Source organism: Stomoxys calcitrans, chromosome 1 (assembly GCF_963082655.1).
Source record: "Stomoxys calcitrans chromosome 1, idStoCalc2.1, whole genome shotgun sequence".
NCBI classification, from domain to species: Eukaryota; Metazoa; Arthropoda; class Insecta; order Diptera; family Muscidae; genus Stomoxys; species Stomoxys calcitrans.
The window spans coordinates 51,053,384-51,080,422 of NC_081552.1; the positions used below are offsets into that span (position 1 = coordinate 51,053,384).

Below are 27,039 nucleotides of genomic sequence, written 5' to 3' on the forward strand. Positions count from 1 at the left end.
TCAGATTTGGATATAGCTGCCATATAGACCGATCCTCCAATTTAGGGTCTTAGGCCCATAAAAGCCACTTTTATTATCAGATTTTGCTGAAATTTGGGACAGTGAGTTATATAAGGCCCTTGAACATCCTTCGTCAATTTGGCCCAGATCGATTCAGATTTGGATATAGCTGCCATATAGACCGATCCTCCAATTTAGGGTCTTAGGCCCATAAAAGCCACATTTATTATCCGATTTTGCTGAAATTTGGGACAGTGAGTTATGTAAGGCCCTTGAACATCCTTCGTCAATTTGGCCCAGATCGATTCAGATTTGGATATAGCTGTCATATAGACCGATCCTCCAATATAGGGTCTTAGGCCCATAAAAGCCACATTTATTATCAGATTTTGCTGAAATTTGGGACAGTGAGTTGTCTTTGACCATTGGACATCTTCCTTCAATATGGCTCAGATCGGTTCAGATTTGGATATAGCTGCCATATAGACCGATCCTCCAATTTAGGGTCTTAGGCCCATAAAAGCCACATTTATTATCCGATGCGGAAACTTGGGGCAGTGAGTTGTGTTAGGCCCTTCAACATTCTCCGTCAATTTGGCTTAGATCGGTCCAGATTTGGATATAGCTGCCATATAGACCGATCTCTCGGTTTTAGGTTTTGGAGCCATAAAAAACGCATTTATTGTTGCCGAAATTTGGAACAAAGAGTTATGTTAAGCCCCTCCACATATTTCTGCAATTTGGTTTAGATCGATCAAGATTTGCATATAGCTGCCATATAGACCGATCTCTCTATTTAAAGTCTTGGCCCCATAAAAGGCACATTTTTACTCCAATTGCACTGAAATTTGACACACTGACTTATGTTATGCTTTTCGACATCCGTGTCGTATATAGTTCAGATCGGTTTATTTTTAGATATAACTTCTAAAAAGACCAATATTTTGTTATATACAATTGAACAATAACTTTTACTGATTAGTAGTTGGTCTAAATCGGAACATATATTGATATAGCTGCTATGGGACATAAAGTATGCAATTTTCACCGAATTTTGTTGAAAGCTGGTTTACATATATACCCGTGGTGGTGGGTGTTTTCTTATTGCAAAAGTCAGCAAATATGTCCGGTTTGGGGTATGGGCCCTTAAAACTATCAATATCCTATTTTGGGGTTGTTATGGGGGGTGGGGCGGCTACTTAGTGACTTAGCCCTGAAAATATATGTCATGCAATGGTCAGCAAATACGCCCTTTTTGGGTGGTGGCGCCACAGACACTTTCCCGAATATTGGTATCAGATTCGTGCCCCATATTGCTATCGTCGTAAATTTGTCCTCTTTGGGGGGTGCTTTTAGATAAGGAGAACACTTGGTCCCACATTTAGAAATCGAGCCCCATATTGCCATGGTCAGTAAATAAGTCCTGTTTGGGGGGTGTTTCGGGGAACGGATACCCTTTTGTAGCCTTTGGGAAAGGGTTATCAAACTACCCTTTTCTTTGTGAAATGGTACTAAAACCAACCTTTCCTTTGGGAAACGGTACCGAAACCAACCTTTTCTTTGGGAAAGGGTACTAAAACTTCCCTTTCCTTCGGGAGAGGGTACTAAAACTAACCTTTCCTTTGGGAAAGAGTACTAAAACTAACCTTTCCTTTGGGAAAGAGTACTAAAACTACCTTTCCTTTGGGAAATATACTAAAACTACCCATTGCATTGGGAATGGATCCTAAAACTTTCCATTGCATAGGAAAAGGGTTGCATTGAGAAAGAGAAAGTTTAACTACCCTTCGTTTGGGATATTTTATTAGAACATGTTGGGAATCTTTATTGTTTTCTATTGTAATTCTTAATTCAAAACAACCGTCCTTTTTTTCAGCCAAAAATTAAACTTTGAGATTTTTCAAAAAAAAACTTTCTTTTTTATTTTATATTTAACACATACATAAACATAAAAACTATTTCAGGGGATGTACAATGGTTGAAGAAACTTTAAAAATTCTTCGCACAAGAAAAAAATGAAAACTTAAACTAAAAATTGTCTTAGACCAAGGAAAAACACAAATTTTATATATATTCTTGAAAACATTTCATGATGGCATGGTATTGTTTCTTTTTTGCCTTGCTAGACTTGTTGTGATATTTAAATTTTCTTAAAATTGTTGTTTTACATTTTGAAATTTAATTTAATTTTCTATAGTACTCCTTTGACATCTCATGGGGATGTTGTTTCTTGCGATGCAGGTATACGGCAGTGTAATATTTAAAAGTCTTTGGACAGAACATACAGCCATAGGCGTTTTTGCCAGTATGCACAGCACTGTGCTCTTTGAGTTGGGCAAACCGTCTAAAGATTTTGCCACAGACCTTGCATTTGAATTCGTTATGCGAGTGATAATACCAGACGTGGCTGTATAAGGATTTGGAAGTGTCACAAACTTTTCCACATTCGGTGCATTTGAAGAGAGGCGGCTGCTGTTGCTTTTCGGGAAGTGGTTGCTGCTGCTGGGGCTGTTGCTCTAACGGCGGTTGCTGAGTTGCACTTTCATTTGTCCCCCTATTGATACCAGGCACTGTGGTCGTTCTATGGCAACGCCATTTGTGTACAGCCAAAGAGTTGCTATTGGTATAAGATTTATCGCAATGCGGGCACTGATGTAGCTCAGTTGAGTCAATGCTGGCAGCAGCCGAAGGTGAAGGTGTTGGTGGTGGCGTAGTATTGATTTTATTGAAATTTGCTTCTCTAGGACTGGCTTCAGTTTCCAGTTCGCTGCTCGTAGCAGAGGAGGTGGCAGGCTTGTTGTGTATTCGATATTTGTGGGTATATAAGGATTTGTAATTCTCATAAACTTTGTCACATTGTTTGCAAGGATACAACACTGGAGAAGTGGCGACAGGGCTAGCCGCTGCTGCTGGAAGTGGAGGTGGGAGAGGAGCAGCAGCAGCAGCTGCAGCAGTTGATGGGTTTGGAATGATGCTTTTACCAGTGTTTGGTGCTTGAGGACTCTCCATCAAATGACAATGGGATAAGGCTTCATGTATCAGCGCCCCCTTGGAGGTGGTGAAACCCTTGCCACATTTAGCACAGGCATAGGCGGGATGATCAACCACTTTCGGATGCTTAACATTCATGTGATTTGCTAGAGTTTCCCTAGCTTCGAAACACAAGCCACATGTTTCACATTTGAAGGTAGAGGGATCCAGATGAAACATGGCATGATCGCGTATGCGAGGCCTTTTCAAAAATTTGCGATTGCAGCAATTCATAAAAAATTTCTCTTCGCCATGTTGTAGTTGGAAATGCTCCTGCAATTGGCTAAATTTGGGAAATGACTCCAAGCATAGCTCACATTTGAGCAAGGGTTTCCATTTGATAATTAGATCATCTAGATTTTCTAACCATTGCTTGAGACCCACATAAGGGACACTATTGGTGGTAGAGCTGGTGGTTGACAAGTCATGATCATCATCAAATTCATTGTCAAACGGGGGCTCTACAGTTTCAGTTTCAGGCACTAGCCAACTGGTGTCTTCTTCATCCTCCGATTGCGGTGCTTGCTGCGAATTTTGTGGTTCTTTTTCTTCTTCTTCTTCTGTTTCCTCCATTTTCTTGATTTTGTTTTTCATTTTTCTCTTTTTCACCACCTGCCCATTCACAATCTTCAATTTCAAATCCTTCTTGTGAACAAGTCTTTTATGTTTCCACAAAGACTCCCAGGTGCCATATACTCGATGGCATATGCTGCATTTGTATTTGGACTTCTTGTTACTGATTTCACCATTATGCATCACCGTCATGTGGGTGGACAAACCTTTTTGGGTCTCAAAAGTTTTGCCACACAACTGGCAGTTGTGTGAAAACTCCACAAATTCAGGATGCCATTTTTGCTGATGTTGTATAAGGACTCCATGACTACTGCAGCTGGCCCCACATACGTTGCACTGGAATACACTGGGTTGCAGATGATACATGACATGCTCCCGCAGGTGAGTTCGGGAGACAAATTTACGATTGCAGCACATAACGTAGGCGGTTTCGCCAATATGCTGTTGCTGGTAATGCAATTCCAAAAGGGAAAAATTATCACAGGCCTGCGAACATAGCTCACAATGTAGTTGGGGTCGCCATTTGGCCACCAGATCATCAAATAGTTGACGCCATTTTTTTTTGCCAATGTGTTTATCGCTGATATTGAAAGGAGTTGCTTTTGAAATGTTGTCGTTGTCTAGGCCTTCTTCGATGGGGGATTTGGGGGTTATAGATTCTGCCATTTTGGGGGCCTTGAGATTTTTCTTTAACACTTGGCCATTGTTGATTTTCAGCCTTAGCTTGTGTAGTTTAAGTTTATGCAGGTACAGCTTACGGGCACTTCTACAGGTCTTGTCACATAGATTGCATTTGTAAAGGGCCGAGGATCTAAAGGCATCCAAATGCTTCAATTTGGTGTGTATGATCATGCCTTTGTTGGTGAAAAACTTTTTATGGCATATTTCACACTCATAGACCTCATTTTCTGCTACCACACTTTCATCCCCATTTTCGGCCAAGGATGACACATCCGCTGAATTTTCCTTAAGGGAACTTGGGCTTTGTTGTTGTTGTCCTTCTTCTACTGCTGATTCATCTACTGTATTGTGTAAATGTTTAAAGCTCAAATGTTTCAGCAGCCCCTTCCTGGTGAGAAATTTTTTGCTGCATTTTTCACATTCATAGTTTTCGATATTGCTTTCATCCTCCTCGGGCAGGGCTGATGAGGACTTTTGGTCTTCTGCCTGCAAGTGCTTGACTGATATGTGTATGAGCAGACCCTTTTTGGTGATGAATTTTTTGGGGCATTTTTGACATTCAAAGAATTGGGGCTGCTCGTCTTCCTCTTCCCTTTGCTCAGGCTCTGGCTCAATATCTATGGCTTCTGCTTGCTGGTGGTTAAGCTGTTCTTTCTCTTTGGGCTTTTTCAAAGGCAGATTATCCTCACTATCATCTTCCTCCTCATCCTCCACCTCTCGCTTTTTTCTTTTGTTGGTCTTTTTAATTTTCTTTCTCCTTTTTGTTTTAACCTTTTGTATCAGCTTGCGTCCTATGATTTTCAATTTCAAATCCTTTTTGTGCATCAGCCAATTGTGTCGATACAAGGCTTTGGCATCCCTATAGGCTTTGCCGCATAACTTGCAGTTGTAAAGGGCCAAGGCCTGGGCATGATTCGCCTCATCGCCGCCATGACCAAAATGCATGGCATTGTAGTGTATGAGCAAACCTCTTCTGGTGGAAAAACTCTTGGAGCATATTTCACAGTTCTGATGAGAGCGAACGCCTCCTTTACCCGATGCACTCAAATGATGCTTGGCATGCCGCTCAATCTTTGAGCGTATTGAGAATTTTCGTTTGCAACAGCTAATGAACAGCTCCTGGGAGGAGTGCGCCTGTATAAAATGCTGCTCCAGATGAGAGAATTTGGGACATATTTCAGTACACAGCTCACATTTGAGGATGGGCTTCCATTTGTCTATGAGATCGTCTATGTTACGGGCGCTTGATAACTGCTTCTGCTCTACTTCAGCTGGCTTTTCTGGTTTATTTTTTTCAATAGCCAAGGGTTTTTCCCTTCTCTTGGAACAATCCTTACGCTTGGTATGCCTATTAAATATGTGACGCTTCAAATTGCTTAACTGGGTGAAACAGCTATCACAATAATCGCAATAGAAGACATTGGGATTGAGATGCTTGCGGGCATGACTCTCCAATTGTGATCTAAAGATTCTACGACCACAACAAAAAATATGGCAAGCCTCTTGGGGGTGTAGTTCCAGAAAATGTTCAGAAAGTAGGGAATATTTGCCACAAATCTTAGAGCATAATTCACATTTTATGCCAAGGGGCTGCCATTGGGTCATAAGGTCATCCAGGACATTGTTCAAAGGCTCCAGAGCTTCTGATGACTGTGGCACAATGACTTCTGGGTCCTCCGACAAATTCTTCTTTCTTCTTATTAAGGGATTTTTGGAAATTTTCTTTTTGGTGTAGGCCAATTTCTTTTTAAATCTCTTCTTTTGGCGTTTACGTTGCATGGGCATCTTACCTTGGGGTATCTTAAATCGCAAATGTTGCGTGAGCATGTGTTTCTTAAGCGAAGACCGTTGGGCAAAGCATTTGCCACATAAATCACAAACGCAGGATTTGGGATTGAGATGTTTGCGGGCATGTTGCCTCATTTCTATGGCCCCCACGTATTTGCGATCACAGCAAAAGACATGACAAATATTTTTGGGATGGCTAAAACGGAAATGTTCTTCGAAGACTGAGAAAAGGTTAAAAGACTCCGAGCATAATTCACATTTTAGCGTAGGCCTCCATTGGGATATGATATAGTTTTGATCCTCTTGGGTTTTTCTCAAGCGAGGTTGAGATTCTAAGGGTTCTGGGGTTGCGAATTCACGATCAGATTCCAGAGAGGCGCTTTCGAGACGATACTGCTGCTGTTGCTCCTTCTTATGCTGCTGCTGGGCTTGTTTGTTGTTGTTATTGGAAATATTACAATCTGTTATCAACACCCTGGCATTTGCCTGTAATTGCCTTTCTTCCCTATTTGAATTTGCTTGGTGCGCCTCTGTTACTTCTTCATTTCTGTTTACTCTAGGTGGTTCTTTGCTCTCAAAGGGCTTAAAGACTATGGGATGGGCTAGAGACATAACCGAAGTTATTTTAATATCCTGGGAATCTTCTTCTTCACCATCATCATCATCGGAGGAATCTAATACCATTATTTGTCTTTCTCTTATGTCTACAGGCTTTGGCAAACTGTTCCTTAGACTTGGATAGTTTGGTAAAGTCAATACTTCTTCAACTGGTCTTGTGGCCTGATGCTCTGGTAGATAGGGAAAATTATCTAACTCATAATTGGGCCCACTATGCAAGGGTCGTATTAAAGACTGCTGCAGCTGCTGCTGAGTAACAACAGTCATTATTTGAGGTTCATCGGTATCCAAAGAATATTGTGAAACCTCAGAATGCCAGTCATTTGTAACTAAAGGAGGTTCTTCTTTAATGGCATGCAAGGGTAACAGCTCCACTTGTTGGTTAGCATGGGATGATGAGGCAACTGCCATTCTCTCCCCTACTCCTACTTCCACTTCGCCACCCCCACATCCTCCTCCACCTGCTTCCGCTGCATAATTCTGATCCAGATCTAGCAATTTCAGTTGAGCCAATGTCACCGTGGTCTCGAAGCTATGAAAATCGCATATGCGTATCCAACATATCATGCAAATGCTATTCAGATTTCTCCATTGTCTCAAATTCAAAATCTATGTTGGTTATTGGAAACAAAAAGTTTTTTCATTTATTCTCTCTACATAAGTGTGCGTATGTTGGTTTTGAGACAAAGGGGCTAAAATGCTTTGCTAACTTACCCTAGGATGGAAATAATTGTGGACGATATCATACAACTCCGTAACACGGCCATTCTCATCGTAAAGCCTTTTCGAATCATTGCAAGTATTCACACATAAACGGCATATTTGTGACATAGTGTGTGGATGTTCAGACTTTGAATTGAAAAATAAAGGATTTAAAAGGAATTGTTTTTTAATAAAATTGACGCAAAAAGATATAATCAAGAAACACTTATTTATACACTAGAACTGAATAACACTAAAGCAGCAAAAATAAAATTACCCAAGTCCAACCTATACCAAAGGCAATGGCTTGAATTTTATGACGGGCTATAGTTAAACTGCCGCATATGTGTGTTAACGTTTAAGCACAGGTAGAACCAGAATGGTATCTAAGTTTCCTTCACAGGCAAGATGTACATAGGCATAGGTAGAAGATATTTAAAAATGTTAAGAAAATTCCCAGAAAAATATAAAAAAATTATGTTAAAATTTTAATAAAAAAAAGTCGAAAGTTGAAAAGTCTTTTAACCAAAGACGAAACGCGTCCCATAGTGGTTGGTGTGTGTTGCTATCTTTGGCTTTCCTTTTCCATTCGCATCGTCTCGAAAGAGAAACAAACAAAAATTATAAAATTTTATTTAAAAAAAAAATTTATTTCCATAAAAATGTCTATAGGATCAAAATTTATAGAAAAGTTTGTCTGTATTTAAAAAATTTTAAAATTTAATTTCCAAAAAAAAAAATCAAACTTCCAAAAAAAAAAAAATTAAAAAACAATTTCCGGAAAAAAATTAAAATTTTTTATTTTAAATATTCTGTCCCATAATGACCGACCATCCGACGTAACTTCTGAACGACGGACGTTTGTATATCAATGAGAAGAAAGCAAATTGGTACGGCTACAGAGAAAACGACATTCGCCACTTCAGTGAGTTGCCTTCCGCAGAGAAATATGTTTCTGATAAGAAATTTGGAAACACGTTTAACCCAGCTGCCGCTCGTTTTATACGAGCCGGCCGAGGTTCAATTTCCTGGGAGAAAACTGGCAAACGAGCATAATGGGATTCATCACCTCAATCCTACTGATCCTAGAATCTGGTATCTGAATCTGCGATTCAATAGGATTGTCAACAAACTAGTGCATGCAATGACTGTCAAAACCAGGGATTCGGAGCGGAGTAGGCCTATTTTTGTGGGATCGAAGCGGTTTTCAATCTTAAAATCCGCTTCGCTTCGACAAAATAAAAATCTTTAAAAATAATTTTTTTGGTTTACAAACTTGTTATTTTGGCAAATTCAAACAAAAATTTTAAATTATTAAACAAACATGACAAGCTAAATTTCGTTAAATTGTTATCGAAAACATATTGAGAACAGATTTATACAAATTTTAAAACTAAAAACGATCAAGCAACCAACTCCATGGATTTTTATACTCGCCACCATAGGAAAGGAGGTTTATTCATTTAGTCATTCCGTTTGCAATACATCGAAATACCCATTTCCGACCCACCAAGTATATATATTCTGGATCGTCGTAAAATTCTAAGATGATTTAACGATGTATGTGTGTCTGTACGTCTGTGTGCCCGTCTGTTGTAATAAATCTACAGCCTTCAAAAATTAAGGTTTTAAGCTAAAGTTTAACACAAATTCTTACTTTGTCTATGCAAAGGTTAAGTTCTTGAACGAGCTAAATCGGAATACATTTATACAATATCTGCCATATAGACCGATCTCCCGGTTTAGGACCTTAAGCCGCATTTATTATTCTATTTCGTTAAAAATAAAAACCACGATTTGTACTAAGGCCATAGATATCCGAACCGGAAATGGTTCATATCGAGCCATAATTAGATATATTTGCCATATACCGACCTATTGATTTAAGAGTGCATTTATCACTCGATTTTGATGAAATTAAGAACAGTGACATCCTGTCAATATCCGCAATGAGTTTGGTCCAGATCGAACTATACCATATAGACCGATCTGCCAATTAAGGGGTTTTAAACCCGGAACATAGCCCAGATCGGACTTCATTTCGATATATCTGTATAATAGACCGATCTGCCGAATTAGGGTTTTAAGCCCATTAAAGCCCGATTTGTTACCCAATTTCGCTGAAATTTGAAACAGTGAGTGGCACTGGACCTCTCATTGTCCAAACTGAACATAGTTCTGATCAGACCAAATTTGGATATAGCTACCATATAGACCGGTCTACCGATGTATGGTCTTAAGCCCATAAAAAGCCGTATTTTTCTATTTCGCTGAAATTTAGAGCAATGAGTTTGACTCAATTTCCCGTTGCCGGAACCAAATTTGGTCCAGATCACACCATTCTTTTATATAAATTTGGAACATGAAGTTGCACAAGATCAACCGATATCCGAACGGCGTATGGTCCATATCAGACCATATTTGGATATAGCTGCAATATGGACCGATCTACATATCTGGGATCTTTAGCCATAAAATCCTTATTTATAATCTGATTTCCCTGAAGTTTTAAACTGTGACTTTTATATACTTGTCGGTACCTGAACCGAATATGATCCAAATCGGCCCATACATGGACATTAATATAGATATAGTAGGTTTATCTGTGTGCGCTTTTTTCATTGGTCTTAAAATCTTATTGAGATTCCAGTGCAGGATATTGTCCGGTTTTGGACCATTGTTTAATGCTTTCTATTCGAAGAATAGCATAGCAAAAAACATTTAAAAAGTCAGCAAAAAGTGTGTTGTTGCTAGAAGCATTTGTCTGGTTTCCCTTATCGCGATTTCATTTTCAACCAAGAAAAATCATCAGAAGGATATGTCAAATGGATCAAGGTGCTTTACAACCATTCCTACTAGAGTAAGTCGCAAAGCACACATCTGCATTTGAACAGGGCTCTTTAAGTCGACTTGTTTCATAAGCGCAATAATAAAATAGGATAATAAATATATCCATCGTGCTGTGTATCCTCAGGCATGGCCGAAATTAATGCGTATTTATTTGTTTTTTTTTTTAAATTTGGTTGCGAATTGCTTCCGGTATATGCTTATGAAGTAAAATCGGATGATCCGTTTATATAAGAGCAATAGGCACGGATTCAGACCATATTTGACATGGAGATTGGAGATTATAGGAGAAATCATTATGCATAATTTCAGTCAAATCAAATAATAATTGCGCCCGCTTAGAAAGTTAAAACAGGAGGTCGGATTATACGGGAATCGGAGGTCGTAGGAGAAATTATGCAAAATTTTACCAAATCGAATAGGAATTGCGCCCTTTTGGGGCTCAAGGAAACCAATCGGGAGATCGGTTTATGTGGGCGCTATAAACAGGTATGGGCAGATTGCGGTTAACAGAGACTATACTTTACAAAAATGTTGAAGGTTATAAAAGAAACTGCTTTGCGAAATTTCAGTCAAATCGGATAAGAATAGGCTCCTCTGAAGGCTCAAGAAATCAATTCAGGAGAGATGTATGGACGCTTTATGATATAGTCCGATATAGACGCCGATCAAGAATACATATAATCGGAATTAAATATTGCTTGATGTTCATAGGGCAGGTGCGTTTAAGAAGACCATTTAAAAATAAATAGTAAATGAGCGGAGCGGAAATTTTTTTGCCGGAGCAGAAGTGGAGCTGAGCGGATAAAAGGTACCCGTTATTTAATGGTGCCAATAACTCGGAGCGGAGCGGAAAATTTTTTTTCGGAGCAGGAGATGAGCTGAGCGGAAAAAAGGTACCCACTCCGTATCCCAGGTCAAAACACAGCAATTGGTTATTTAAAGGCGCCAATAACTCGCCTTGTCATATCGAGCATCATAGGCACTCAGTAATTATGCAAGAACCAGAGCCGCCCGACCTCGCACTGAGACTTTCCGTTCGATATCGCTGATTGTTCGCGACTGCCGTTGCAGCTTCTCTGTATGGAACATTCCAATATCCGCAACCTATGGAAGCGCCCGGAGGGAGCCCATCGTAGCGCAGAGGTTAGGATGTCCGCCTATGACGCTGAACGCCTGGGTTCGAATCCTGGCCAGACCATCTGAAAAAATTTTCAGCGGTGGTTTTCCCCTCCTAATGCTGGCAACATTTGTGAGGTACTATGCCATGTAAAACTTCTCTCCAAAGAGGTGTCGCACTGTGGCACGCCGTTCGAACTCGGTTATAAAAGTAGGCCCCTTATCATTGAGCTTAAAAAAACTTGAATCGGACTGCACTCATTGATATGTGAGAAGTTTCCCCCTGTTCCTTAGTGCAATGTTCTTGGGCAAAATTTGCAATTTGCAATGGAAGCGCCCGGTAGCTTGCGGCTAAGCTTCTCGTGCCAGCACCGATCGAACAGACTTGGGATCCGAATTCGGATTTGTACAGACTTCTGAACGAATTCTGACCCTTTGGTTCACTGAGCACAAACCAAGGGCTGTCAGGTTATGTTGGGTCCTGCGCCAATGTTGGGCAATGACAAATTACATTGCCAATGACTCACTTAGACAATTTGTAGTCGTTTAGTTAGTAGCGGACTGCCACTATTTTTCATTATTTTAGTTGTTGAAAGCGAAAATTGACTAGTCGAAGGTGAAGTGACTACCAAAGGTAACATTTAAACGTTAATTGTCATTGTTGTTGCCAAAATCGAGATTTGATTATCCTAAGAACAGGTGTGATAACCGCTGATTTGAGGAGGGAGAGCAAAACTTGCCAGGTACGATGCTGTATAGATCCTGGTACGCAAATCCGACAGCATTGGGTAATAGTGCTGAAACTTTCAGACAAGAGCCTCTTGTTGGAAATGAATCCTCGACCTGGAGTCCCACATTGATAATTTGGGCACGGCTACGGGGGAGCTCCAATAGGGCAAGTAGTAGTAAACTTCTTTGTAGCATCGTGCACTTCAGCCCTAAAAGAGATAGTAGGGTCAAATGTCGTAGGAAATGTCCACGAGAAAACTCCAAAGATATTTTTAGAGGTGTATAAAAACAATATCCAAAATCGTCTTAGGGATAACACTACAGGCCCATAGACAAATCTGAATGAAAAACTGCGCATGAAGTTGCCAATAAAAATTGATATTTTTAAAGGTTTATACAGTCGAGATAATCAGACCTCTCGTACAAGTCAGCTTTAGCTATACACACTCCCCCAGCCACCTTTACCTTACCAGTCAGAAAAACAAAATCCCAAAACATGGTCCCCTTTAGAATACTTGGGGCTTCGACGATTTCCTTTCTAAACTCCAATTAAGCCCTTATTTACATACGGATCAATGGCCATTCGGACTCGGCATAAAATGGGAGACCCCTTATCATTGAGCTGAAAACGTTAAGCGGACTGCACTCATTGATATGAGAGAAGTATTCCGGCACGGGAAAGGTGTGTCATCCACACAGGTTGGAACTTTGAGTTTGTATCTGTCACCAGAAGCTAAACTATCAACTACCAGGCGCATCCACAGGTTGCAGATGCAGTGCAATGCTCCATAGGGAGTAGCTACAACGGCGGTCCTGGGACAATCAGCGGTATCGAGCGGAGAGTCTCGGTAAAAGGCCGGGCAGCACCAGCTCTTGCATAAATACTGTGTCCCTATATGGCAAGGCGAGTTATTGGCGCCTTGAAATAACCCATTGCCACCTTTATCCCGCGGCGAGCGGTCCTTTCAACCGGAACGAACTTGCTCAGCTACAGGAGCTTGAAGCGCATCGCCACCTCCCACTGCAAATGAGGCTTCAACAACAACAACAGAGAAGTATCCGTTGTACCTTAATGGAATGTTCATGGGAAATTTAGTAGATCAATGACTAATGGAGTTTGCAATAGTGTAAGATTTTCTTCAATGAGCGCAGCTCTAAGGCACTTATGTGGTAACAGACCCCTACATAAAGTATTTGGTATTAAGAGCAGCAAATTCATCTAAGGCATGTGTCCCATTACATATTCGTTAGCTGAATACATTTAGGGAAATAAAAAAGCTCCTATAAGGAGAAATGTAAAACAAAAAAGTATTAAACTCCTGCCCAGCATTGTCTTAAGGCAGCTCCTCAGAAACAACAAGAACCAACCGGCGCAATTGACTTGTTGCCTTACGAATAGCGTCATTGAAAAGTGCGTACGGCAATATATTTTTCCCCCAATTCTTTCATTTATCTACATAAGGTTACATACACACACTATAGGCAAAACAGGGGTGATAAGGCTCTACTAAATGCAACACAAAAAGGTAAAACTTACAACTAAATGTTCTTCCAGTTAACAGTGCAGCATGGTTTTTCAACGAATTTACGGACTAGAGTACATGGAACGCTTTTAAATACTTCTAGTTTTTCTTGGCAATTAGTATATATTTGTTATAAATTTACCGCAGATGTATATAAACCACAAACTCCGATTCCCAAACAAAGAAAGTGTGTGCAAAAAGAACTGTCAAAAAGATTTTTAATTTTTTGCTGCTACGTCGTCCGCTCTTTTTTTGTGGATTGTAAATGATAACTGAACTTCGCTCTCCCTCTCTCTCATTGAAGGGTGCATGTGTGTGAGTGCAAGAGCCAATGACAACAGCTGAGATCTACCGATCATTGAAAAGCAAAGCAATTTTGACATATTTCAACTTGTAAACAATTGAAATAAACCTAGTAAAGAACAGGAAAATTCAACGGTTTTATCGCTTCACATGGATAATTAATTAAAGGTTAGTATTATTTATTTATTCTATATATTAGTATTGTCAGTTAAAGTGAATATTGACAGCTCAACCAAGAAACATTAGAAGGTGTTTGTTCTTGTGGGAAAATACCTAGGTCCTTGGACAAATTTTCCTTTAAATGCAAATTGGGTAGGTTTAAAGATCTACATATAATAAGTAGGTAAGTGGTAACTTTTAAACATGTGACAATTGAAGCGGGCGAAACAGGAAAAGATGTGTGGGGCATCTTATGAATATGGTCCTAATAGTGGAAAAATATCTTAACTTATGTCAGTTAAGCAGAAGAAATTCGAGAGGATTTATTCTTGGTCCATCACAATACGTCGACTTAACTTAAGTAGAAATCATTTTGATTTTCCATTAACCAAACCCTGGTTTACATTACAACCTATCTGTTAAAAGTTATTCAACCATGCGCGATATTGGCGCCTTTAAATAAACAATGGCCATCATGTTCCCACGGCTATCGGTCGTATAGACCGGAACATGCTTGCTCGCCTACAAGAGCTTAGCGTCGATCGCCACCTCCACATGCAAATCTTTATAGTTCCTGGTCTCTGGAAATGGGCAGATTGAAGAGAGATTTTCCCTTCTCTTTCGTCGTCGCTAAAACTTTGTGGCACTTGTTGAATTTTCAATAGCCGATCATCCCCACCACCACTTATACATACCAAGGTTTTGAGCATGTCAAGCCTTGTTACAAGATGATCTTAGTGGCTCTTGATTTTTGAGGATACCTTCCAGTCGGAAAAGTTTGCCAGTCCTATGCGGTATTTAGAGATGTTGTTTTCAATTATTTTTCTTATTTATTTCATTTCATGCAATGCGAAGCCATCAGGCTTATAAATAATCACACTATGCATAGATTTTAATAAAAAATTTCTTAAAAATTTGTCTTTAAAGGATATTCCATTGAAAAATTCTTTGGAAAAACTGAACCTAAATTTAGAATTTTGTGTTTGGCAAAAATCTCATTTAAATTTTATACTTTAGAAAAAATTTTATCAAAAGTTTAAGCCTTAGAAAAAATCCATTGTCTTGTCTTAAAAAATTGCATTAAAATTTTGAATTTGGAAAAATTTTCTCGATGCAGAATTTCGACCAAAATCCGTACATATTTTGAGAATCATAGAGGAAATAGTTGTGCAATATTTTGAAAAGCTCGGTTGATAAATGCGCTTGCATAAGCTCTACAAGTGAACATCGGGCAGCACATATACACTAGTGATCAGAAGAGTCATAAGAGAGAATTTCGTGCGAGGATCAGTTGACAAATGACGATAATATTGCAGTATTAATTCGAATCAGGCGAACATATATATGTGATTAATATGGCCAAAAAGCGGACAGACAAACGGACATAAATAAATCGAATCACAAAGTTATTCTAAGTCGATCGGTTCGCTTGTTAAGGAGTCTATTGCCCGCCTTACGTACTGGCCTACAGATACCAATAAAATGCCGGACCTTCTGGATTTTGGAGTTTACCTTGGGATATCAGGAAATCAACTACTTATCTTAGGAAGTGACGATCTCAGCACCAACCACAGCCAAATTATTATAAATTTGAGTACAAAAACTTGCAAAAACAAAAGAAACTTATCACACAAATGTAAACATCTTTCAAAATTTCTTTAACGAAAGAATTAATTTAATTAAAGAAATTAACAATGGAAATCAACTAGATGAAGTAATTGAAAATCTTAAACAATTAATCTACGAAGCAGCATTTTTTTTTACTCCTCGAGTGGAGAAAAAACCTTCAAACTACTTCATTACTTAGACCAAAAAGGAGGTTTAGCAGAATTTGGCACAAAACTCGTAATTCACGAGATAAAACTAATTTTAACTGTTCTTCTAACCGAAGCTAATTCAAGCAAAAAGAAATAAAAAATCAAAATTTAAAAAACTTTTTAAACAGCCTAAATATTGGGTTGCCCAATAAGTAATTGCGGATTTTTCATATAGTCGGCATTGACAAATTTTTTCACAGCTTGTGACTCTGTCAGTTATCAGCTGTTACTTTTAGCTTGCTCTAGAAAAAAAGTGAAAAGTGATTAAATTTCATTCTAAGTTTTATGAAAAATGCATTTACTTTCTTTTAAAAAATCCGCAATTACTTTTTGGGCAACCCAATACTAATAACATAAACAATGTAAACAGTCTTTGGAACGCAACGAAATATCTCAAACAACAATAATCTTCATAGAATGAAATTTCGGATTATTTTGAAACATTTTACGATCGGAGAAGTCAGAAGTTAAATAAAAAAGTTGGAGGTAAAATTAACCGGCTATGAGTCAATTGATGGACAAGTTTTAAATCTCTACCAAGAAAAGGTGTGGTACTACTTACTGTAATATTCAACTCAATCTTAAGACTAAGTTTCTTTCCTAAAAAGTGGAAATATGCTAACATTGCTATGGTTCCAAAGCCTGCAAAAACGGAAAATGCTGCATCTTCATATAGGCCAATCAGTCTCCTACCTGTGTTATTGCAATTATTTGAGAAGCTTCTCTGCAAAAGGTTGTCTCCATTTCTCCATTTGACCGGATATGGCATAAAGGATTATTATTCAAACTGAAACAGTTATTATGAAAGGTGTGGATTCTGAAATCGGAATGATAAATGCAGGAGTTCCACAAGGCAGTGTGCTAGGGCCTGTTTTATATACAATCTTCACCTCTGACGATATATCTGTGGCACAATATGCAGATGATACAGCCCCGTTAGCTACAAGTAATTGCCATAGACAGGCCACAAACAAAATTCAAGACAAGACATCTATCGATAGTACAGGAATGGTACAAAAAGTGGTATATAGAAGTGAATGCTGAAAAATCTGTCCATTAGAAGAGAAGAATGTCCTCCGCCTTTATTCAATGTTACCTTCATCCAGTTGCGTCAAGTACCTTGGGGAAATTGCAATGGTTGTTAAACCCGAGATCTTCATTGACTTTCAACAACAAAGTGTTGCTTTACAAAACTATTCTAAAACCAATATGGGCATATGGGATTCAGTTATGGGATACAGCTAGCAACTCTAATGTGCAAATTCTGCAAAGATTTCAATCAAAAACCTTAAGAATGATCATTGGCTCTCCATGGTTTGTCAATAATTACAATATTCACCAAGACCTTGATATTTCTTTAATAAAGGATGAAGTAAGTCGTTTCAGTAACAATTATTTAAATAGATTAAGTAATCATTGTAATGTATTAGCCATTAATTTATTAGATGATACAAATGAAGTAAAATGACTGAAGAGACGCCATGTTCTATATCTCCCTTTTATTTAGATACATTTAATCGTTGTTATTTTGAAACTGGATAATATCAAATGTTCAATGAAGTAAGTTCAATGAGACTTAGGCAATTCTGTTAATTTTAAGTGTCAATTAAATTTGCTTATTTTTTCCTGTAAATAGATTGCAAATAAAAGAAGATTTATACAAAACAAGTTTTAAATATAGCTCCCATATATATATCTGTCATCCGATGTGGCCTTTTAAGGCTGTAATACCCACAATTTTGGTCCGATCTTTGTTGCACAAAGGCAAAAATACATGTATAGGAGCTGTATGTAAATCCGGAACCGATTTTAATAAAATTAAATAAAACGTCTTGTTCAAAATTCAAAAAATTACATATCGGATGAATGGTGTATATGGGCGATTAAATTATGCACGTATGTTGGAACATTAAATAGAACGGCTTGTGCAAAATTTTGTAAAGATTGGACCAAAATTATGGCTACTAAAGGGTGATTTTTTTGAGGTTAGGATTTTCATGCATTAGTATTTGACAGATCACGTGGGATTTCAGACATGGTGTCAAAGAGAAAGATGCTCAGTATGCTTTGACATTTCATCATGAATAGACTTACTAACGAGCAACGCTTGCAAATCATTGAATTTTATTACCAAAATCAGTGTTCGGTTCGAAATGTGTTCATTCACCGTAACGTTGCGTCCAACAGCATCTTTGAAAAAATACGGTCCAATGATTCCACCAGCGTACAAACCACACCAAACAGTGCATTTTTCGGGATGCATGGGCAGTTCTTGAACGGCTTCTGGTTGCTCTTCACTCCAAATGCGGCAATTTTGCTTATTTACGTAGCCATTCAACCAGAAATGAGCCTCATCGCTGAACAAAATTTGTCAAAATTTGAACACATTTCGAACCGAACACTGATTTTGGTAATAAAATTCAATGATTTGCAAGCGTTGCTCGTTAGTAAGTCTATTCATGATGAAATGTCAAAGCATACTGAGCATCTTTCTCTTTGACACCATGTCTGAAATCCCACGTGATCTGTCAAATACTAATGCATGAAAATCCTAACCTCAAAAAAATCACCCTTTACAACCCTAAAAGGCCATATCGGATGAAATAAATATATATATATATATATATATGGGAGGTATTTTTTAATCTGAACCCATTTTATTCAAAATTAATAGCGGCCGTCCTTGGACCAAAAAGTGACTTGTGAAATATTTTACGATAACCGGACAACAAGTGCGACATGTACCTTGATTACAAGAATATCGAAAAAAGATGAACATTTTATCCAGTCCAGAGGCGCGGATTAGGATCTTATTTTAGATACATGGTTTCTTCGGAGAAATTTCTTAGAATTGTATGTAGTCTACGTTTATGCTACACTATTTTTAATTTTTTGTTTTTCATCCATACAAATCAACCTAGCCTAATATGTATTCTTAAAGGGGTTTCAGGCAAATATTTTAGTTTGTTACAAACTGAATGACGAAGTTAGTATATCCCCATCCTATGGTAGAGAGTATTAAAACTTGAAAACCCGCAAAATTGAACGTAGTACTCCAAGTTAAGCTTATATCTCTGCACTTTTTCGCCACTGAATCGCCTGGGGTCGCCATGGAGGTACACAGTATCATATGCTGGCGAATGTACTAACAAGGTTTCAGGCCCCAAAATGATACAAATCTGCCATGGGTGGAATATTTATCTTACATAGCGTAAACGGTAAATTTGCTACTACTAATTTAAAGGGTTCCGCCAACAAATCTTCACCCAAATCGTCTTCTACATGAAAATAGCCAACAGCCGTTTCCCCAGCGATCAGATTTATGTACCAAAACGAAGCTGACTAAGCTGCTCCCATATATCCAAAATACTTGATGTCACTTTTGTCAGCCTTTACAAGTAAGTCTCATGCAATCCATGCTACTGTTGTTTGCGGTCAAGTCAGGTATGGAAACATAGTCCTCCAATCGCTTGCCAGTAGCACTGACAAATCAGACCAAGAAACTTTATAGCCAATATATAAGACAATTGACAGGTCAATGGTAAACTACGCTGCTCTAATATGGATTTGCCAGTAAACGGCTGTGAGGCTCTACAAAAAAGATTCAATCCCATGGCAGCAGGTTGTACGTACCGGATTGACCCGATGAATTCCTTCATCGGCAAGAGCAGTGTCCAACTCAGTGCTACAATAACAACAGCAAAACAGAACATTCGGGTCTTAAACAGCTTTCATGAGGATACAGCAGCTGAAGCGGTAACAACGACCGTGTCAATACCGTTCTGTGAGACCATCTGCTGCCAATAGCATATGAAGTAGTCAATCTCCATGGCAAACAGAATTCTGGTTTTGGCAGATGCAAGCGCCCCAATTCTTCTGGTTTGGAATTAATGCCAGCCTCTTAGGTGTATATTCCACTTGTAACCACTATTAAACGTCACCTGTTTATCACCAGACTAGCTCTGACTCCACTACGTTCTGACGGATGCTGGCGCTGCAATTCCTTTGATTTGGGATTGACGCCAATGTGTTAGAGGATACGCTTCACCTGTTTATCTAATCAGTCAATCATACTCAATTTTACATATAAGCTCTTGTGTTGCGCCAATCTAGGATACCTAAATATTACTTTTTGTGCCCCTCGAAAATTCTTTCTTTAAAGCATTTGAGTCCATGCTAAGAAGAAAATCAACACACATTTCTGGGAAATGTCAAAAAAAATTATTCCGCCACAGGTGTTATTGGTGAAAAAAGAATCTCTTTGAAATTGGTATAAAGAGAAAAATTTAAATAACATTGAATAATGTAATTTACCCGTTTTGGCTTGCTTTTATGGTAAAATTCGAAATTTCCAATTTTATTTTATTTTCTTGTTTATTATGTTTTAACTATGAAATTTTGCACCATTTAACCGAAGGGTAGTTCGCCCTTAACTAAAGTTGCTTCATATGTTGTTGTGGAAGCCGGTGTATCTAGGCATGCGTTTAACTAACAGATGTTTGAATTGTGGTTGTAAGCCCAAAAAGTGATTGGAAAATTTAAGTTTGCTTTTAGCATAAAAAAAGCAATGCTCATATTGTGAAGTGAAAATTGGAAGATCTCAATATAATTGGAAAAGGTTTGTACCATATTTTCAATGATTATACCATATTTTGTTGCAATGATTCATTGGATGGTGAAAATCTGGAATTTGTTGTAGATATAAAAGCATGATAGCAAACAAATCTAACAGAGATTGTTGGATCCTTGCAAATTTGCCTGTGAACATTCCATTAAGGAACAGGGGCAAACTTCTCACACATCAATGAGTGCTGTCCGATTTAAGTTTAAGCTCAATGATAAGGGACGAGTCTGAACGACATACCGCGGTGCGATATCTCTTTTGGGAGAAGCTTTTACAAGGCATAGTATCTCACAAAATTTCTCGCCAGGCTTCGAACCTAGGCATTCGACTTCATAGTCGGACATGCTATCCTCTGCGCTACAGTGGCCTCCATGTTGGATCCTTATAATTCAAAAAACAAATGACCAGCAATTACTAAAGACGTTAACCTGCCCGGTTTCAAAAAAAATTTAACTCAGCCTAAAATTGGTGGAGAGAAATTTTTTGTAGAAACAAATTTGTAGACAAAAAGAAATTTGTTGAGACAAATTTTTTATACAAAAAAAATTGTGGAGACAAATTTTTTATACAAAAAAAATTGTGGAGACAAATTTTTTTATAGAAAAATATTTGTGGAGATAATATTTTTACAGAAACAGATTTGTGGAGACAAATTTTTTTCTTTAAAAATATTTAAGAAGACAAATTTTTTTCTACAAAAAATTTGTCTCTACAAATTTTTTTCTTTAAAAATATTGTCTCCACTAATTTTTCTCTATAAATTTTTTTTTTTCTATAAAAAAATTTGTCTTCACAAATTTTTGTCTATAAAAATATTTTTCTCCACAAATTTTTTCTATAAAAAATTCGCTCCACAGATTTTTTATAGAAAAAAAATTTGTAGAGACAAATTTTTTTCTTTAAAAATATTGTCTCCACTAATATTTTTCTATAAAAAATTTTTTTCTATAAAAAAATTTGTCTTCACAAACTTTTGTCTATAAAAATATTTGTCTCCACAAATTTTTTCTAAAAAAAAAATTTTTATAGCAAAAACTTTGTGGAGACAAATTTAAAAAAAATTTGTAAAGCCATATTTTTTATAGAAAAAAATTTGTTTCTAAAAAAATTTGTCTCCACCAATTTTAGGCTGAGTTAAAGTTTTTCTTTTTTATAGAAAAAAATTTGAGGAGACAAATTTTCTGCTATATAAGCCTGTAAAAATTTTTTTCTTCAAAAAAATTTTGTTTCGATAAAAAATTAGTCTACAAAAATTTACTTCTTAACAATACATGAACATAATGTCTTTTGTGAAAAATTGGACTTCTTCAAATTTTCTCTGTAAAAAAATAAGTCTCCACAATTTTTCTTCTATAAAAACTTTGTGTGTACAAATGTTTGCTGTAAACTTAGTAGTCTGCTGATTCACATTTGTTTCCACACATTTTTCTACAAAAACTTTTTCTATAATTACTCCGGTACTTTAATCTTTCAAGACTTAGTCTGTACAAAATTTTTCTGAAAAACAAATTGGTTTCCAAAGATTTGTCTCTTTAAAAGGTGTTTTTTAAACAAAAAGTCGCTTAAACCTAAATAAATTTTAACAACTTTCTCTCTAGAAAAACTAGAAACTTGGAATGCAAATTTTTTGTCTCCAAATTTATTTCCACACATAAAACAAGTCTCCACAGTTTTTCTATTAAAAAGATTATTGATCATCACAATTTTTTTCTATGACAATAGCATTTACAACTGCCTTTCTGTTAAAAAAATAGTTTCCATTAATTTGTGTCTATAATTAATTAGTCTCCAAAATGTTTACTATTAAAAAGTACTCTCCACAAATTTGTCTGTATAAAAGTTGTTTTTTCTCCAAAAGTTGCTTTTCCCAAAAGTTTTTCTATCAAAAAAAATTTAAAAAATATTTTTAAGTCTTCACTAATAGTGTTCTATAAAAAATTTGTCTCATTACAAATTGTGCTATAAAATATGTGTCCTCAAAATTTTTTCTGTAAAATAATTAGCCTCCACAAATTAATTTCTTGAAATATTTAGTCTCCATAAATTGATTTCTCTAAAAAATTTGTTTCTTCAAAAATTTTTCTATAAAAAATTTGTCTCCAGTATATTTTTTTCTATAAAATTTAAAAACATTTTTAATTCTCCACTAGTTGTGTTCTAAAAAAAAAATGTGTCTCTTTACAAATTGTGTTGTACCACATGTGTTCAAACAATTTTTTCTGCGAAAAAATAGTCAAATTAATTTCTTTAAAAATGTAGTCTCCAAAGGGTGATCGCCCAAACACTTAACCCTGAAAAAAATATCAGTCTCCAAATACGTCCGGTTTGTGGCGTGGTCCCTAAAAACTATCAGCATTTAGCTCCCTCTTTGAGCCCTAAATAGTCATGGAGAGCAAATACGTCCAATATGGGGTTGCTATGGGGGTAGAAAGTCCCCTAGACAGTTGGTCCCGATTGCTGATTTCAGATTCGTGCTCTACTCCTAATACATAGCTTTCATTTGAGCCCCATATTTCCATAATCGCCAAACATGTTCGGTTTGAGGGTTGAGGAGCCCACTCAGCGACTCAGCCCCATATTGATATGGTCGTAATGTTGTACTCAATAAGGAGTGTTTTGGGGGATGGGTGGTATATTTGTTGATATATTTGAGCCCCATATTGCCATGGTCAGTGAATAAGTCTTTTTTGGGGAAAGGGTGGACCCCCAGAAACTTAGTCCCGAAAGTGGGTAACAAATTCGTGCTCTACACTCAAATACCTTTCATTTGAGCCCCATGTTTCCATGGTCGGTAAATATGCCCGATTTAGGGGTACTTTGGGGGTTGGGTTGGTCCCCCAAACACTTGGTCCCAATATTGGGATACTCTAATCTGAAATACCTTTCATTTGAGTCCCATATTGTCGTGATTGGTCCATATGTATATTTGGAGGGTTTTGGGTATGGGGCGGGCCTCCTAGCTACCCCATCCTAAATTTGCATATTTTTGTTGTTTTTAGGTTGCCAGATATAGAAAAGCACATAAAATATCGCCTAAATCGCACCAACCATCTCCGAGATATGGCGTTTCTAAAAATTGGGGTAAGGAGAGGATCCCATTTTTACCACGAAATCATTCAAGAAATTAATTTGTGGAGGCTAATTATTTTACAGAAAAAATTTTGAGGACACATATTTTATAGCACAATTTATAATGAGACAAATTTTTTATAGAACACTATTAGTGAAGACTTACAAATATTTTTGAAATTTTTTTTGATAGAAAAACTTTTGGGAAAAGCAGCTTTTGGAGAAAAAACAACTTTTATACAGACAAATTTGTGGAGAGTACTTTTTAATAGTAAACATTTTGGAGACTAATTAATTATAGACACAAATTAATGGAAACTATTTTTTTAACAGAAAGGCAGTTGTAAATGCTATTGTCATAGAAAAAAAATTTTAATGATTAATAATCTTTTTAATAGAAAAACTGTGGAGACTTGTTTTATGTGTGGAAATAAATTTGGAGACAAAAAATTTGCATTCCAAGTTTCTAGTTTTTCTAGAGAGAAAGTTGTTAAAATTTACTTAGGTTTAAGCGACTTTTTGTTTAAAAAACACCTTTTAAAGAGACAACTCTTTGGAAACTAATTTGTTTTTCAGAAAAATTTTGTACAGACTAAGTTTTGAAAGATTAAAGTACCGGAGTATTTATAGAAAAAGTTTTTGTAGAAAAATGTGTGGAAACAAATGTGAATCAGCAGACTACTAAGTTTACAGCAAACATTTGTACACACAAAGTTTTTATAGAAGAAAAATTGTGGAGACTTATTTTTTTACAGAGAAAATTTGAAGGAGTCCAATTTTTCACAAAAGACATTATGTTCATGTATTGTTAAGAAGTACATTTTTGTAGAATATTTTTGGAGACTAATTTTTTATCGAAACAAAATTTTTTTGCAGAAAAAAATTTTTACAGGCTTATATAGCAGACTTTTCCCCGCTTTTTCTTAATGAAATGTTCATGTGGAGACTTTTTGAAAAAAAACGTGGAGACTTTTTTAAAAAATATGGAGACTTTAAAAAAGTATGGAGACTTTTTAAGAATTGTAACAAAAAATTATATAAACAATTTCTAAAAATGCTCACAGTATTAGTATTTTCATTTATCTTCTCTTTATACATTTTCTTGTCTCCTCTAGCCTTTATAAAGTAAAATAAAAACCTCAACCCAGCCCAATATAACGATGTCAATACTGCCTACAAATTTATGCCGTTTATGTCTTCATGCCAGTCATGATCTTAAAACTCTATATGAAAAGAATGGTCATGGCAATGCCTTGTATAATATCATCGTAGAACATTTTCAGCCAAAGGTAAGTAATGAGCACATCTGATCAAATTGTCATAGACCAACCCAATTCAAAAAATTTTGAATGTAGGTCTTGAATTTGATGAAGGCTACACATCTCAAAGGTATTTGTAAGGATTGTTGGGCGAAAACTTGGGACCTGCACCATTTCCAACAACTTGTTGCAGAAGCTCAAGCCAAGCTAGAAGCAATGGGTGAAAAAGTTGTTGAGGTAAAAGTGGAGGAGCCAGAAGAAAATTATGTCTATGCTAAGACCACCAATAATGATTTAGACTTTGCTCCTACCACTATGGTTAAGGTGGAAAGAGATTTGGTGGTTGGCGGTACAAAGGTTAAACAGGAGCCTTTACTTAGCACTGACGAAGCAGATGATGATGATGATGGTGAAGATGAAGACGATGTAGATGAAGAAGCACTTCTTAAAGAATCTCAAGATGATGACGATTCTGAAGACAAAGAATACGATGAGGACAATGACGAAAACTTTTCTATGGAAACAGATTATTCTACAAATTCCCTTATAAAGCCCAAGCTGGAGATAGTTGATGTCCCTGATGATATGGACGAAGCGGATGAGGAAATGCCTTTGCTGAAATATAAAGCGGAGGGAGATCAATCCGAGAGCAATCTAGAAGTACCCGATATGAAGTGCATAGTCTGCTTGGAACCTTTTAACGAGTTTGCATTACTGCGTGAACACTTTCGCCAAAAACATCCCCGCCATGAGTTCTACATCCTTTGTTGTCAACGAAAATTCAACATTCAAAGTCAAATTGAGGGCCATCGACATCTGCACAAGAATCCCCATGCCTTTCGCTGTGAGCTCTGTGGTCGTTGTCATACCACCAAAAGTGGCCTCTTTCAGCACAAGAAACGCGTTCACCCTTTTTCCCAGAACAAGGAGTATGCCTGCGATAAATGCGATCGCAGCTTCACCACTGAGCGTGGTCTGCTGTATCATGATACCACTATACACAATGGTTTTCTACGCTCCCAGCCCAAGGTTATAGTTCAGCCAGATGGCTTCACCATCTACAGATGCAATGACTGTGGCTATGCCTGCAATTTCAAGCGGGCCTTCAGTCAGCACTGGTGGTATGAACATAGACTGGTGCCAAAACACAAATGTCCAGAGTGTGGCAAACTCTTCAAAAAGCCCTTCCAATTGCGCAAGCATCAGAGGTCACACAAGGAGAAAAATGTCTGTACTACCTGCTTCAGGGAGTTCACCCGTTTGTCCGACCTACAAAAGCACATCGAGAAGAAGCACACCTCTGCTGCAACAGAAGGCCAGGAGAAGAAAACAAAATTGGGGAATAACTGCACGACTTTCGAAGAATCCCCCAATCTAAAAAAACCTAAACCTGCTGTAGAATATCCCTGTAAGTATTGTAAGCAAATCTTCAATAAAGAAGATTCTCTTAGGCTGCACATTGAGGAGATACATAAACCCGATCACAAATGCTATCTCTGTAATCGAGCATTTCGCTCCGCGCGTGGTGTCATATCCCATATAGCCAAACACAAGAAAAGTGATACCGATAATGGAGATCTATCGCTGATCGCAGATGAATACATATCTCAAAATGCCACCAATGTGAGCCCCCTAAATGCCAATGACCCGAATTTATATAAGTGCAGCATTTGTGAGAAACTATTCGAGTCCTATGTCAGCATGCGCCGCCATTATTTAGGTCATAAGAAAGGCGAAACCTTTTTCTGTGAAATTTGTGATCGTCGATTTACACGTGCCAATAACCTAAAAATGCATCGCATAAATCAGCATGGACTGAATAAAGAGGAAAACCTGCCCGACACGAGAGATGATGGTGAGGAGGAGAAAATCAGCAAGAAGTATGACGATAGAGAAGATCCCACTTGCAGTAGTAAGGATGATGATAGAGAAGATAACACCAAGAAGAATGATGTTATAGAAAATGCTACCAGTAAGGATGGTGATAAGGCCAGCAAAGACGAGCAAGACAATGATGTATCTGCCAAGGTGAAATTGGAGCCAATGAATAGGAATACAAGTCATAATGTTAAGAAAGAAACTTTAGAAGCTAATACCATACAAATTAAATCAGAAAAATCATTCTAGGTTTTTCCACATGCGAAAAATATATATAGGACAAACATCGGAGAGTAAATTTAATAAATTTTAAACTTAAA

General features: G+C 37.3%; 2 protein-coding genes across 4 annotated transcripts; one reads left to right on the forward strand and one right to left on the reverse strand.

Moving 5' to 3' along the window:
* Window positions 1-1,626: 1,626 nt before the first annotated feature.
* On the reverse strand, window positions 1,627-14,777 carry LOC106093471 (zinc finger protein 729). The gene is made up of 3 exons (XM_059363194.1): window positions 14,768-14,777; window positions 7,405-7,539; window positions 1,627-7,299 (listed from the first exon to the last, which is right to left on the reverse strand). Exons 2-3 carry the CDS (start codon window positions 7,519-7,521, stop codon window positions 2,179-2,181), a joined length of 5,238 nt encoding a protein of 1,745 aa, XP_059219177.1. The 5' UTR covers window positions 7,522-7,539; window positions 14,768-14,777; the 3' UTR covers window positions 1,627-2,178.
* Window positions 13,937-27,039, forward strand: LOC106093475 (zinc finger protein 287). 3 transcript variants are annotated; one of them, XM_013260528.2, is made up of 4 exons: window positions 13,937-14,081; window positions 20,312-20,507; window positions 24,698-24,871; window positions 24,938-27,039. In XM_013260528.2, the coding sequence occupies exons 3-4, from the start codon at window positions 24,743-24,745 to the stop codon at window positions 26,966-26,968; spliced, it is 2,160 nt and encodes a 719-aa protein (XP_013115982.2). In that variant the 5' UTR covers window positions 13,937-14,081; window positions 20,312-20,507; window positions 24,698-24,742; the 3' UTR covers window positions 26,969-27,039. The 3 variants fall into 3 exon arrangements, with proteins under 3 accessions (XP_013115982.2, XP_013115983.2, XP_059219181.1); XM_013260529.2 differs by lacking the exon at window positions 20,312-20,507; XM_059363198.1 differs by lacking the exon at window positions 13,937-14,081 and having other exon boundaries at window positions 20,229-20,507.

What these genes read in the sequence shown, in the direction of transcription:
- LOC106093475 (XM_013260528.2), top strand. Translation starts at nt 24,743, where the DNA reads ATGTCAATACTGCCTACAAATTTATGCCGTTTATGTCTTCATGCCAGT. An exon ending in TAGAACATTTTCAGCCAAAG is followed by an intron (nt 24,872 to 24,937) that starts GTAAGTAATGAG and finishes TTTTGAATGTAG; the next exon opens with GTCTTGAATTTGATGAAGGC.
- LOC106093471 (XM_059363194.1), bottom strand. Translation starts at nt 7,521, where the DNA reads ATGTCACAAATATGCCGTTTATGTGTGAATACTTGCAATGATTCGAAA. An exon ending in ACAATTATTTCCATCCTAGG is followed by an intron (nt 7,300 to 7,404) that starts GTAAGTTAGCAA and finishes TAACCAACATAG; the next exon opens with ATTTTGAATTTGAGACAATG.